The 15,207-nt window shown below is 40.4% G+C and overlaps 1 protein-coding gene across 1 annotated transcript in view; it reads left to right on the forward strand.

The window, feature by feature from the left end:
* Positions 1-15,207, forward strand: part of AMPD1 (adenosine monophosphate deaminase 1) — an 89,128-nt gene that overhangs the window by 42,663 nt on the left and 31,258 nt on the right. Inside the window, exons 6-10 of the mRNA XM_089685428.1 lie at positions 1,169-1,298; positions 4,768-4,962; positions 6,231-6,362; positions 8,964-9,127; positions 14,432-14,558. Of these exons, the coding sequence (XP_089541554.1) occupies positions 1,169-1,298; positions 4,768-4,962; positions 6,231-6,362; positions 8,964-9,127; positions 14,432-14,558 (748 nt within the window). The remainder of the gene's footprint in view (positions 1-1,168; positions 1,299-4,767; positions 4,963-6,230; positions 6,363-8,963; positions 9,128-14,431; positions 14,559-15,207) is intronic.

Here is a 15,207-nt window from a genome sequence, read left to right on the forward strand (position 1 = left end):
TTTTAAGTGTACCTCACAAAATTTCAATATCTAGGATAAGTAACGATATATCCTCCTTTTTCTAGTCTGCCCAGCTCCCCCAACTTTCTAACACCTGAACATGCTCATATATAGAATACTACACTAATTAAGAGAATTAAATTGATTATTTTCACTCCAAAATTGAAACAATAAGTATTAAATTATGCTTAAGTGTTGTTCTGTTTCAAATGCCATTTTATGCATTGACACACCTCCTTAGGCCCAGTCTGTCCAGACAGTATGATCACCTGCTGAATTAGCACCATCCACAGACAGCTTAACTCCTTAAGACACAGAAGTTGAATCCAATGCAATTTTACTTCACCTAATGACACTACATAGCATGTTTTTCCAGTCTTCTGAACTGTAAGAACACAATCACTTTCTTGAGCCCTGTCTCTATGAATAAATAACACTGACTGGGGGTACATGAAAGAATTGTGGAGGGTCTAGCTTGGACTAAACTAATGAGCAATGAAAAGGAGGGGAGGACAGAGGAAGATATCAAACTCACATTAGTAAACAAGTTGCATTGATCCACAACTGTCACTAGATGTCAGCATACTACAGAAAACTGCTAACCTAATACAAGACATACATGAAAGTGGGGCAGAACAAGTACCGTGATCTCATTTTTTAACTCAAACTAAAACCTTTCCTGTGATGGGGAGATAGAATGTGCAGTTGTTGCTCTCTAGTTCAGTTAAGGGAACGATGTTGAGTTTTCTCAACTGGTAAGCTTTACTAAAGGTAAAACATTTATTTTGTTCCTTTGTCAAGATGATTTTAGGCAACTGTCAGAAACAACTCTTAAGAGATTCCAGGTGGCATTAGATTATGACTAGACTGGAGAATTTTCCAGTTTTCCCTACAAATTTGAAAAACCACAAAACCTCAAATACAAGAGAGCATGGCTAATAAAGTATACCAATGATCTTAGAACTGAGAAGGCTGGGACAACAAAGTCTTCTGCATGTCTGGTTTAGAAGATCAGGAAAAGCAGAAGACCTTAACTTAATAACTGAGGCATGTTGGTGATGCATAATATAGAGATCTGAACAGATCTTCCATTAGAAGTATACAAATGTTTACTTAGATAAGATTTGTCTTTAATGTAATATATTTACACATATGTGTCTGACTGCAGTAAGACCTACAGCCATCGACGTCTTAAGTTTTTGTCATCTAAGTACAAAGTCCATGAAATGCTGAATGAAATGGAAGAGCTGAAGGAGCTGAAAAATAACCCACATCGAGATTTCTACAATTGTAGAAAGGTAATATTCATAAAAGTACTTGAAAAGTGAACCCCACTGTCTAGAATATCAGAACCTTAATATAGATTTAACTCCTTAATTTGCACATAGTTGCCAACAGTCACGGATTGCCTGGGACATTCACGGAAATCAGACAGATGTCCCACTCAGAGCTTGTCCCAGGCAGAATCCCAAAAACTTGGCTTTGTCACGGACAGTGGGAGTTTGGCACTGATACAGTTAATCACAACCACTGGTATAGCTACAGGATTCCCATGAGGTCTCCTTGTCAAACTCACGCCCACTATAGGGCTCCTTCTAGTCTCCAGTCCTGGTTCTGACTCAACTGCCTGTGATTGCTGGGATTGGCTGAGGAGAGGCTGGGTGTCTACTGTGCCTTATGATGGTACTGGAGCGTCCCCTTCCACTCGACTTGTCTCTGGGATATTGAAGGATAAGGGTGGCGCGGAACAGAGCGAGACACCCAGCGTGCGGCAACACCATGTCTGCATCCCTGCCAGCCATAGTGCCCATTGCCAGAAAAGCCACATGCTGGTGAGTGCTCCTATAGAAGGCCATCTGCTGATTGTCCTGTGCCGAGTCTGACTCCTCAGTGTCACTGCACACTGCATGTACTTGGCAACTTCTGTGTGCCTGTCTCCCCAACCGTCTCTGTCCCAGTGTCACTCTTCCCTCCCAGCAGCCTCTGCTCTGACCCCCAATACATAAGTCCTGACTGCCCGGAACAGCCCAGCTCTGATCATTACCACCCTTCACCAACTCCGAAAGGGGCTGGAAAGGAGTTGAGTCTGTACTAAGGTGGGGGGGAAACAAGGAAGGATGGTCTGTACTAAGAGGGGGCCTGTATTGAGGACTATCTATAATGAGGATATGGGCTGGCAGTTTACACCACACCCATTTTTTTAGCATGGCTAGGTCACACCCACTAATGAATGTTTCGCCCCTAATTAAAATTACTCCACCTACCTGAAAAAAAAGTTTCCCTAAAATTGTTTTCGGAATGCTGGCAACTATGAATTTACACTGCAATCTGTCTACACTGTGACATATAGTATGTCTTCACAAAGACGTCACTTAGCTGCTGTTGAGCTGATAACATTATGGTGACTTGGAGGCTGTTTTGTAATGTTCTAACAACCCAGATGAGATGTTTTTCTGTTTGTGGTTTGGATGTTCTGAATTCCACAAGTAGTTTTTGGTGCAGGGCCTGCATGGCTTGTGACTGATCCTACTACCAAATACTTGCCTATGCAGGTAGGGGACATCTGTAGATAAATGCAAACTGTGCAGTTTTGACCAAAGATGAAAAATGCCCTTGCTATAGGTATAGGTCATTTATGTACCTCATGAAGGCTGACTTATAAACTGCCAGAAATTGCATCTCCTTGTCCTGCCTTGTTGCTAGGGCGTTGCTAAGACACACCCAGTTGTAGCTGTTCACATCTACTATCACAGGAGCTCTCAAATGCTGATCTAAGAGCTACTGCATCAGGGGAGAGAAAGTGCAGAAGAGGGGGTTTGAAACAGAGAAAGAGCTCAATTCAAGCTTGAATTTTGAATAGTGTATGGGCAGCTTTAATTAGGAACAGCAGTGTATAGTAAGACTAATAACTGATTAGCTGTTGAAAAATCAGTACATTAAAAAAGGTGCACACGGAGGGAAAACCTGCTGTGCTCCTGAATGGTTGCAATTTGCAAAGATAGAAGTTTATTGATTTTAACAGTTTTCAAATACTTTTTTTCACATAATGTTGCCTGTGTAAATACAGTGAGGAACAGGAGTATTTGAACACCCTGCGATTTTGCAAGTTCTCCCACTTAGAAATCATGGAGGGGTCTGAAATTCACATTGTAGGTGCATTCCCACTCTGAGATACAGAATAAAAAAAAAATTCAGGAAATCACATTGTATGATTTTTAAAGAATGTATTTGTCTTGCACTGCTGAACATAAGTATTTGAACACCTGAGAAAATCAGTGTTAATATTTGGTACAGAAGCCTTTGTTTGTAATTACAGAGGTCATACGTTTCCTGTAGTTCTTGACCAGGTTTGCACACACTGCAACAGGGATTTTGGCCCACTCCTCCACACAGATTTCCTTTAGATCTGTCAGGTTTCGGGGCTGTCACTGAGCAACACGGAGGTTCAGCTCCCTCCAAAGATGTTCTATTGGATTTAGGTCTGGAGACTGGCTAGGCTACTCCAGAACCTTGATATGCTTCTTACGGAGCCACTCCTCGGTTATCCTGGCTGTGTGCTTCGGGTCGTTGTCATGTTGGAAGACCCAGCCATGACCCATCTTCAATGCTCTGACTGAGGGAAGGAGGTTGTTGCTCAAAATCTCACAATAAATGGCCCCATTCATCCTCTCCTTAATACAGTGCAGTCGTCCTGTCCCCTTCGCAGAAAAGCACCCCCAAAGCATGATGTTACCCCCCCCATGCTTCACAGTAGAGATGGTGTTCTTGGGATGCAACTCATCCTTCTTTTTCCTCCAAACACGCGAGTGAAGTTTAGACCAAAAAGTTCTACTTTGGTCTCATCTGACCACATGACTTTCTCCCATGCCTCCTCTGGATCATCCGGATGGTCATTGGCAAACTTCAGACGGGCCTGGACATGTGATGACTTGAGCAGGGGAACCTTCCGTGCAATGCATGATTTGTAACCATGATGGCATAGTGTTCTACTGACAGTGACCTTTGAAGCTGTGGTCCCAGCTCTCTTCATGTCATTGACCAGCTCCTCCCTTGTAGTTCTGGGCTGATTCCTCACCTTTCTTATCATCAGTGATACCCCACGAGGTGAGATCTTGCATGGAGCTCCAGTCCGAGGGAGACTGACAGTTGTCTTTAGCTTCTTCCATTTTCTAACAATTGCTCCAACAGTTTATCTATTTTCACCAAGCTGCTTGGCAATTGCCCCGTAGCCATTTCCAGCCTTGTGGAGGTCCACAATTTTGTCTCTGGTGTCTTTTGACAGCTCTTTGGTCTTGCGCATGGTAGTAGTTGGCGTCTGACTGACTGTGGGGTGGACAGGTGTCTTTAAAGAGCTCAGACAGGTGCTACTAAGTTAGAATAATGAGTGGAGTAGAGGTGGACTTTTTAAAGGCACAGTAACAGGTCTTTGAGAGCCAGAATTCTTGCTGTTTCTTAGGTGTTCAAATACTTATGTTCAGCAGTACAAGACAAATACATTCTTTAAAAATCATACAATGTGATTTCCTGAATTTTTTTTTAAATTCTGTCTTTCAGAGTGGGAATGCACCTACAATGTGAATTTCAGACCCCTCCATCATTTCTAAGTGAGAGAACTTGCAAAATCGCAGGGTGTTCAAATACATCTGTTCATCACTGTATATATGAGCAAAGTTATATATCAACAAAGTCCTAGTGATGTATCATTTAGTAAATTGAAAACAAGGATTGCTATTATAATTCTACTGATTGTCACTTTCTTCTTATAAGGTTGACACTCACATCCATGCTGCTGCCTGCATGAACCAGAAGCACCTTCTACGTTTCATCAAGAAGTCATACAGGATAAATGCAGACCGTGTAGTGTACAATGCAAAGGGAAATCAGTTGACTTTAAAACAGGTGTTTGAAAAGTTGAACCTTCACCCCTATGACCTCACTGTAGATTCTCTAGATGTCCATGCTGTAAGTATTTATAAGCACATAATGAGCTCAGATAATTCTGTATATTTTGTAATTCAAATTTTAATGTAATTACTCTATCTATCTAATCTATCTATCTATCTATCTATCTAATCTATCTATCTAATCTATCTATCTATCTATCTATCTATCTAATCTATCTATCTAATCTATCTATCTATCTATCTATCTATCTATCTATCTATCTATCTATCTATCTATCTAATCTATCTATCTAATCTATCTATCTATCTATCTATCTATCTATCTATCTATCTATCTATCTATCTATCTAATCTATCTAATCTATCTATCTAATCTATCTCTAAAGCTGGAGAGTGTAAAAATCTGGTGCAGCTCTGCAAAGAAACCAGTCAGCTTCTATTTTTATTGTCAAAGCTTAATTGAACAAGCTAAAGTTAGATGCTGATTGACTACCATGTACCGCTGCACCAGATTTTGCACTCTCCCATTTACGTAAATCTACCCCAATGTGTATTTGTTGAGGGAATCCTTGGTTTATGGATGATGTGGAGGAAATCAACTTTTTGCTTTTTTCAAAATAAATTCTGTTCTGGGTTTTGGAGCCTGAAGGCTTTATAAAGCTTTGGCTGAGATAAAGCCTCCATTCCTAGGTCCACATTTTACCTGGTATCCAGACCTAATTACTTATCTCAGCTGTACACAGGCCTTTATATATGTGATCTGGCTGATGCTCAGGGTTCTCTCTTTCACTTTCTGTTGTGGGAGTCTGCTGCTGGGTGAAAAGGCTGAGTGATGGCAAAACACTAAAAAGTACATGCGATGCCTGTTTGTTTTGGGGAACCGAGTATGGGGCACCCTATTAGTCAGGAACTGATTTGAATCTAGTTAGTGGCTCAAATCAGCAGATGGTTGTTTTTATGCTATATACCAATATATTTCTAAATATATTGAATATGACCAAAATTGTAGCATTTCAAATATATGTGAATATATTTGAGAAGAATATTTTTAAATATATTTCAAATATATTTTCCTTCCATGTGGGCTGTCCTTGTGATGCAACAGGGTGAAAACTTGAAAGTATCATAACTTGAGAGTTGTCATAGGAACTGGTGTCTCTGATTTTTCCTCACTCCTTACTCTGAAAACTCTGAAATGCTTGATTTTTCTTCAGTTACATTCTCAATACCAATGGTTTTCAGCACAAGTAGAGGGTGGATCTCTCTAGTGGGAAAACAGACAGCAGTGAAAACCCTGATAATAACCTAATGCTTATTTTTCTCCAGGGAAGACAAACATTCCAGCGCTTTGACAAGTTTAATGCCAAATATAACCCAGTAGGTGCCAGTGAATTACGAGACTTGTATCTGAAAACAGAAAACGTAATTGATGGGGAATATTTTGCTACTATCATTAAGGTAAGAATTATTATTTTTATTACAGCGGTGCAAAATCATGGTATTGCTTATAGCAGGGGTCTTAAACTACAGCATATGTTGCACACTACAGATTTCATCTGACATGCAGCTGATGTGTACAGTCTTTGCCCTCAACCTCAAACACCCCCCCACCCCTTCCCAAGTGCACTCTCCAGTTCAGATTTTCCTTTGCTGTGCTGTGTATTTAGTTTCTAGGACTGATGGCACCCTAGCGACCAATGACATGCATGGCTCAGCATCATTCACAGGAGGAAGGAACTTCTTCCGTTCAGACATGTTCTGCCTCCCATCTCCCACCCTGCTGCTACACAGCTACAGCCACACTGTAAACTGAATTAAATAGGTAATGGAGACTCTGATGGGGACATGTATCTGGGGGAGGAGGGGGCACTGATATAAGGCTGGACTTTGATAAGGACACTGATGCAAAGGGGAATGCTGAAGTAAGGCTGGATGCTGATGGGGACACTGATGTAAGAAGAGACACTGATGTAAGGCTGGATGCTGATGGGGACACTGATGTAAGAAGAGACACTGATGTAAGGCTGGATGCTGATGGGGACACTGATGTAAGAAGAGACACTGGTGTAAGGCTGGATGCTGATGGGGACACTGATGTAAGAAGAGACACTGATGTAAGGCTGGATGCTGATGGGGACACTGATGTAAGAAGAGACACTGGTGTAAGGCTGGATGCTGATGGGGACACTGATGTAAGAAGAGACAGTGGTGTAAATCTGGATGCTGATGGGGACACTGATGTAAGAAAAGACACTGATGTAAGGCTGGATGCTGATGGGGACACTGATGTAAGAAGAGACAGTGGTGTAAGGCTGGATGCTGATGGGGACACTGATGTAAGAAGAGACACTGATGTAAGGCTGGATGCTGATGGGGACACTGATGTAAGAAGAGACAATGGTGTAAGGCTGGATGCCGATGGGGACACTGATGTAAGAAGAGACACTGATGTAAGGCTGGATGCTAATGGGGACACTGATGTAAGAAGAGACAGTGGTGTAAGGCTGGATGCTGATGAGGACACTGATGTAAGAAGAGACACTGATGTAAGGCTGGATGCTGATGGGGACACTGATGTAAAAAGAGACAATGGTGTAAGGCTGGATGCCGATGGGGACACTGATGTAAGAAGAGACACTGATGTCAGGCTGGATGCTGATGGGCACACTGATGTAAGAAGAGACACTGATGTAAGGCTGGATGCCGATGGGGACACTGATGTAAGAAGAGACACTGATGTAAGGCTGGATGCTGATGAGGACACTGATGTAAGAAGAGACAATGGTGTAAGGCTGGATGCCGATGGGGACACTGATGTAAGAAGAGACACTGATGTCAGGCTGGATGCTGATGGGCACACTGATGTAAGAAGAGACACTGATGTAAGGCTGGATGCTGATGGGGACACTGATGTAAGAAGAGACAATGGTGTAAGGCTGGATGCCGATGGGAACACTGATGTAAGAAGAGACACTGATGTAAGGCTGGATGCTGATGGGGACACTGATGTAAGAAGAGACAGTGGTGTAAGGCTGGATGCTGATGAGGACACTGATGTAAGAAGAGACACTGATGTCAGGCTGGATGCTGATGGGGACACTGATGTAAGAAGAGACAATGGTGTAAGGCTGGATGCCGATGGGGACACTGATGTAAGAAGAGACACTGAATGTCAGGCTGGATGCTGATGGGCACACTGATGTAAGAAGAGACACTGATGTAAGGCTGGATGCTGATGGGGACACTGATGTAAGAAGAGACACTTATGTAAGGCTGGATACTGATGGGGACACTGATGTAAGAAGAGACACTGATGTAAGGCTGGATGCTGATGGGGACACTGATGTAAGAAGAGACACTGCTGTAAGGCTGGATGCTGATGAGGACACTAATGTAAGAAGAGACAGTGGTGTAAGGCTGGATGCTGATGGGGACACTGATGTAAGAAGAGACACTGATGTAAGGCTGGATGCTGATGGGGACACTGATGTAAGAAGAGACACTGCTGTAAGGCTGGATGCTGATGAGGACACTAATGTAAGAAGAGACAGTGGTGTAAGGCTGGATACTGATGGGGACACTGATGTAAGAAGAGACAGTGGTGTAAGGCTGGATGCTGATGGTGACATTGATGTAAGAAGAGACAGTGGTGTAAGGCTGGATGGGGACACTGATGTAAGAAGAGACACTGCTGTAAGGCTGGATGCTGATGGTGCCTCGATCCCACTGCTCTTATTTTGACAATAGTTTATCTTTTAGTTTGCTAGTAAATTCCATGGGGTTACTTAGGAGAAAGTTAGCTATGGGTTGAAAATAAATTGTCTCTGGCCTGCCATCTTGAATTTAAAGATATTCTGTTTTGATAATCTTCTGTAACATTTTCATATTTTTTTCATAAGTTTTTTTTTTACATCAAATTATAAATATAATAATTATATAATTTGTGTAAAGCGACCCTTTAAATGTAAAGCTGAACAAATGAATGCACTTTTTTATAAGTACATATTCTACAAGTATTTTACAAGTACATAATCTTACATATAAACATTTTCTTCCTAGGAAGTGGGATCAGATTTAGAAGATGCTAAATACCAGTATGCTGAACCCCGCCTCTCAATCTATGGACGTTCCCCAGAAGAATGGACAAAACTTGCAAGTTGGTTCAACAAGCAAAGAGTCTACTCTCCCAACATGAAGTGGATGATTCAAGTGCCAAGAATATAGTACGTATTTCTATGAAATACCAGAGTTTACTGTGTCCATATACAGCAATAAGTCTCCATCCTGGCTGCAATTGTTTCTGTTGTAGCCCTGAAGGAGGGGAGCTGTTTGTAACCCTAAAATGTATTGGCTCTTTTATTCTGTGTTATCCTGCCTACAAGGCTATTATTTTTTACTCGAATATCAGTCGTGTGGTACTAAGATTACTACCTTCACCATAGTATTCCACCCAAGATGTCCCTGGTAGATGAGAGGTGCCCAGGCAGAGCAATTGTTCTCTATTTACCAGACACAGTTAGTTGATATTGGACTATAATGATTTAAGATCCAGTTCCTTATATCCAGACCCCAGTACTAATGTGACAGCCAGGGCTAAACCTTTTGGTTTCCCTTTCTAAAGTGCATTCTTTCAATGGATTTTCCATAGTCATACCGTATATTGACAATATGCTCCAGAGATCAATTTCTACCAATCTCTTGCAGTCACAGATAGCCATAAAGACTTGTCACCCTTCTCACCCACAACCTCTAGGGGTACTTACTTCAGGGTAATTTAGTAAAGCAATGATGAGTTTCTAGATTTTAAAAATGTTTTAATCAATTTCTTGGTATAAGACATATTACATTTTATTATATAAAATAATTGTAATGTGGATAGTTATTAACCTTTCTTAATGATTAAAAGCATGCTGATATTGCTCAATTTTAGAGGCTAAAATACTGTATATTTACATATCCTTCCAAAAAACATTTGTGCTTGCATCGCTTTCTATAATGAAAATATAGATCATCTTTCTTGCAATAAACTATTTTCCAATGAAGTTTTGATCTTGAAAATCTGGTTTATAAATCTAACTATAAATAGGGACTGGGCTGTGGCAACACTGGGGTGGCTTGTTACGTGATGAAGATTCTACACAATGCCACATCTTATTTGTAATAAAGTGAGCTTGTTCAGACATGCTTGCAGAAGTTCAATATCTGTATACTACAACATCAAATTAGAAAAAATGCAGACATTAATGACTTGCATGAGGAAAAAAGCAGCTGTTTCTGAAATGACTATCAGTGACTACAAGCTCTTCCTCACCTGACACCTGTGGAAATGCCCTTTCTACATTTAGCCTGTCTGAAAACGCTTGATCGGCCAGGAAAGGTCCAGTGCGTGAAGCAGTCTACCAGTAAAATGTCGAAAAATCTGTGGCTGGCCAGAAAGGAAGGGGCAATAAAGCCAACCAAGCTTTATTGCATTGCACAGGGAGCTGGCTGATAGACTAGTATGAGAGATATGACATCATCAATGTATTGCTGCTCCTTCACTATTCAATAACAGGCTGAAGTGCTTCTTCACCAAGGTATTTTTCTTTAACTGCAGTAGAGCTAGCCATAGACTGATCAAAATCTGATCAGTGTGTGGCCATCCCTGTTTGACAAAAGTTGATATTTTCCCAATCAGCAGCTGTAGCTGCTGATCAGTGTAGTCTGGCAACAACCTTGCTTGTGTGGCTGTAGGAATCTGTACATTTTCTTTTTTGTTTAACCCGCTGGCTGATCGAGAAAAACAACTACTCGTCTTTTGCCATCATAACTGTTTCCCATTTCTGCTTTAACCACTTCCTTTCTTTGTAACAATGACATGCACTGCAAGGATTTTAACCAACTTCATTGTAAATCCTTACCTGCTTCTGCTATGAAGATAATACAAGTCATTCCACTGATATCCTGGAGGTGATTGTAGCCGTAGTAGTGCACTTGCTACAGAAACAATTGAGTACTGTCCGTGACACTTTTTTAATTAGCTCTAACATACAATCAATTTTGAGGATGAGCTTTCGGGGTATGTCCCCTTCTTCAAAGTCCAGACATACTCCGAAAGATAGTCCTCAAAATTGTATGTTAGTGCAAATAAAAAAAATATTACTGATATCCTGAAACAGAATGAAGTGTATAGGGGGCTGAGGGGAGTGGGAGCATATACCTGCTTTAATCACACAAGCAGATATGGTGTTCTAATAAGATAAAAAAAAAGCAGCGAGCCAGTCCCATATGCAAGAAATTCGATTTCTGTTATTTTTAGGCACATAATGTACAGGATGCTTCCAACAATGCCATTGTTATCATGGTGTAATATCTGATTTTTGTCAATTTTGCAAAAACATATCTGACTAACGATTGAAATATAAAGATTAAATGTATTAATCAAGCATAACAAAGTAGCTTTTGTTGCGATTGCATGTGTTATTTACAATTGTCTGATGAAATGGAGTATTGCTTTAAATATCTGAGTATTTTTTCATGATGCTAGATGGCGACCAATGACGCTTTGCACAAGTATGAAGCCTATTACTTGCTGTGATTGCAGTACAAACCTTATAGTTAGCAGTGTGGGGACAGTAGTTGCTTTGTAGACTGCTATATATGACTTTCATTTCCATTTATAAGTAGGGCAGCTGGTTCCCTGCCATGGGAATAATAACATCAGGGTGGATATAGGTAAAGGTTGTTATTTTAGCAGTGAAAGCAGGAGGTGCTACTATGGAATACTTGGCAAAGACATATAAAAGGCCCCTTTCCCTCAATTAGGGCAACATCGCAAAGGCACAGCCCTTCCATGAAACAAGAAAAATAAGCTGCGTTAAACCAGTTTCCATGTGCATTCTAATGATATACACTTCTCTGGCAAATTCCTTAATCAGTAACACACCTCTTCTCACCCTCTACCATCTGTTGGCACTAACTCCCCAGCAAAATGCTTTTTCTCTTACAACAGTTGCTTTCTATGTCAAACCCAACCCAGTACCAACTCACATCTATTACCCTGATTTACTAAGGCTAGGTTCACACCAATGCAGGTTGCGTTTGAGCCGTTTCTGCATTGCGTTTTCGCCGCGTTTTGCATTATTTTTCTTTTTTCTTCTTTTGCTGCTAGGCTGATTTAAAACTCATAAAAAATGCGGCAAAAATGCATCAAAAACACAATACATGATTTTCTGCAGCTTTTCCATTGGTCTATAGAACCAAAAACACAATTTTGTGTGTTCAAAATAGTCCCTTGTAAAAAATCGCACCGGGTGAAAACACGCAGATGTGAACATGTCCCAAAGGAAATCATGTTAAATAGACTGTACTGCATTTCTGCAAAACGCACGCTTTACTTTCAGTGAATTTTCACTTTGCAAACTACATTTTTACTTATCTTAGTGAGTAAGGTGAATTAAAGGAAATACATAATCAAGTTGCAAGGAAAGAAAAAAAAACAAAAAGGAAACAAAAAAAAACAGGATTTCGCTTCCATTGGATTGAACAGTTAAAGTCAGCACAAATTCACCTTTTTCATTTAGCTAAGTGCAATTCTATTTGCAAAAAGAAATTTCACTTGGCTTTGGATTGAGGTTAAGTTGTGCTTACCTCAATTTTCCAATTATAGCAAGCTGGGGTTTTTTTTAGCTTTTTTTTGATGATTAGTGAGAAATGGAAAAATGCTGCTGTGCTTAGGAATAAATCAATACTATCAAAATAACCGTAATGTGCAGCAGTCCTAATTGTGAACTCAAATACACAAAATCATAAATAGGTACCATATGGACCGCGCATATACCTTGCTATTAATAAAACCTTAGTGACACTAAATAAATGACTTGTGACAATCAATAAACATTTGTAAAACTGGTATTAATTATTCTGTCCCAGTGTGTGAAAATAAAGTGCTCAATTCTTGATTGTGACAGGTGCTCCATTGTGCCCAGACTGGTGCCCCACATGGACTTGCACTCACTGTCATCCCATGACCACCTATCTCTAGGATGGTCGTTTGCACTTTTGGGACTATCCCAATGACCATCCTAGAGATAGGTGGCACAGTAGAGCACATCACAATCAAGAATTGAGCACTTTGCACTTAATTTTCACACACTGGGACTAAATTATTAATACCAGTTTTACAAATGTTTATTGATTGTCACAAATCATTTATTTAGTATCACTAAGGTCTCATTAATAGCAAGGTATATGCGTGGTTCATATGGTACCTTTTTTTGATGATTGCATATTCTTTTCAAAGCAAATTTTCACTTTGTTTTACCTCATTCACTAGGAAAAGTGAAAAATTTTCTTTGCAAAGGGAAAAGGCAATTTGAAAGTGAACATATTCTTTCACTCTTGCAGTTGGGGGAGGGGAGTAAATACGTGTGGCTGAGCCACATTTTTACCATAATCACTGCAAAGGCAGAGGACAGGGGAAGGAATATGCTGTGGCTGAGAGCAAACTGTCCCACAACCACATGAGATGCATGTGGTTGTGGCACAGTGGTGCAAGCATTTAGGGGTTAAAATAAGCAGCGAGGAGGGGACATAGTGCCTTCTCAACAGCTGTCAAATGTCCTCTGAAAACTGATCCACTGCATATCGCTCTTCAGAATGCCAACACTTGCTTATATGATCCATTAGTAAATCAATCCATGTGTGTAGTATTGCACACGTACAGCATATATTCAGCTGCAAAAAAGCAATATAAAACACGCAGGCCCTTTGTTACACTTTAGGTGTACACAAATGATCAGAAGATGTCTTCAATTGGTAAGACAACCAGGTTTTTATATGGCAATACCACAGCACTCTATTAAAGGGGTATCAATGGAATAGTGAATAGAGTACACAGAATACACTGACATCCTTTGGAGTTCCCTACCAACCTGATGGAGAAGTACTATCCAGGGGTGGACTGACAACTCATGGGGCCCAGGGCAATAGGGGATCATGGGGCCCCTGTGTCTTCGCCCACACTCAAACCATACCCAAAAAAGCCTATGAAAGGTACCAGGGGCATCTCATGGGGCCCCCTACTGACCCCGGGCCCTCGGGCAGTGCCCAAGTTCCCAAATGGTCAGTCCGCCCCTGGTACTATCATATTCTGCTTCAATCATCTCCAAGTAATACTGTATTTAAGCTCCTCAGTTTCTGTTCAAGTGGAAGATGAAGATAGAAGTCATATATACTGCAGAAAATCAGTTCTAAATAGCAAGTCTTGATATTGCCATTTCATCTGCAGCTGACTGCTACTAACTTTATTAAAGTATATGTAAACCTGATAACTTAAATCTAATTTATACTTTAACATGTTAATGTACATAACATGGTAAAGCTTTTTAAATTTACAGGCATCTATATACTATGTAGTCGAGTTATACTATATGTTCCACTTTAGAAGAGCTCAAATTTAATGGTTCTCATTTAAAAAACATGCACATCAAAATCAAGGCCATATTCCTGATAATTAACTATTTTTTTTAATTAATTTTGCATTATAGTGATATTTTCAGAGCTCAGAAGTTTGTGCCACATTTTGGAAAAATGATTGAAAATATCTTCTTGCCAGTGTTTGAAGCTACTATTAACCCCAGTGCAAACAAAGAACTGAGTGTGTTCCTCAGACACGTAAGTGTATTACTTTGACGTGTAAATGTATAGCGTCATCAATCCTCCACAACTTGATTATCCTTCTGTCCTTATCAAATACTGCAGCCAAAAAATGGTTTACATGACTACATGTATTATAGTGCCTGCCACATGCTCATCTAATACTGTTTAACAGCAAAATTGTTCTCAATAAATCTGCTGTGCTAGGATTTTAAAGAAGCCTTTCTAGAAACATTGTGTATTTGTATGCAGAGTCAGATTTCTGCCAACATAGATCCTACTAACCAATAGTAACAGTAGAAAACATAAATTGCTGAAATCCACATCTAAATGTTATCGGATTCTGAATAACATTCTAAATATTATTTGCTCTGTGTTGTAAAATAAAGGTCTATTTAAGGTTTATTTTAATCATTGAGAATTAAGCCTTTCTACAGCCATGTTTTAGAGTTGAAAAGAGTAGGATCCTTCACCAAGTGTCTATTGTTGTCTGTGTCCTTATTGGGGAATGAACAGGGGCGGACTGACAACTCATGGGGCCCCCGGGCAATAGGGGATTGTGGGGCCCCTTTGTCCTTGCCCAAACTCAAAAAAGCCTATGAAAAAGGTACCAGGGGCATCTCATGGGGTCCCCTACTGACCCCGGACCCTCGGGCAGTGCAGGAGT

Source organism: Staurois parvus, unplaced genomic scaffold (assembly GCF_062004578.1).
Source record: "Staurois parvus isolate SC_StPar_1 unplaced genomic scaffold, SC_StPar_1.0 ptg000375l, whole genome shotgun sequence".
Lineage (NCBI taxonomy): Eukaryota > Metazoa > Chordata > Amphibia > Anura > Ranidae > Staurois > Staurois parvus.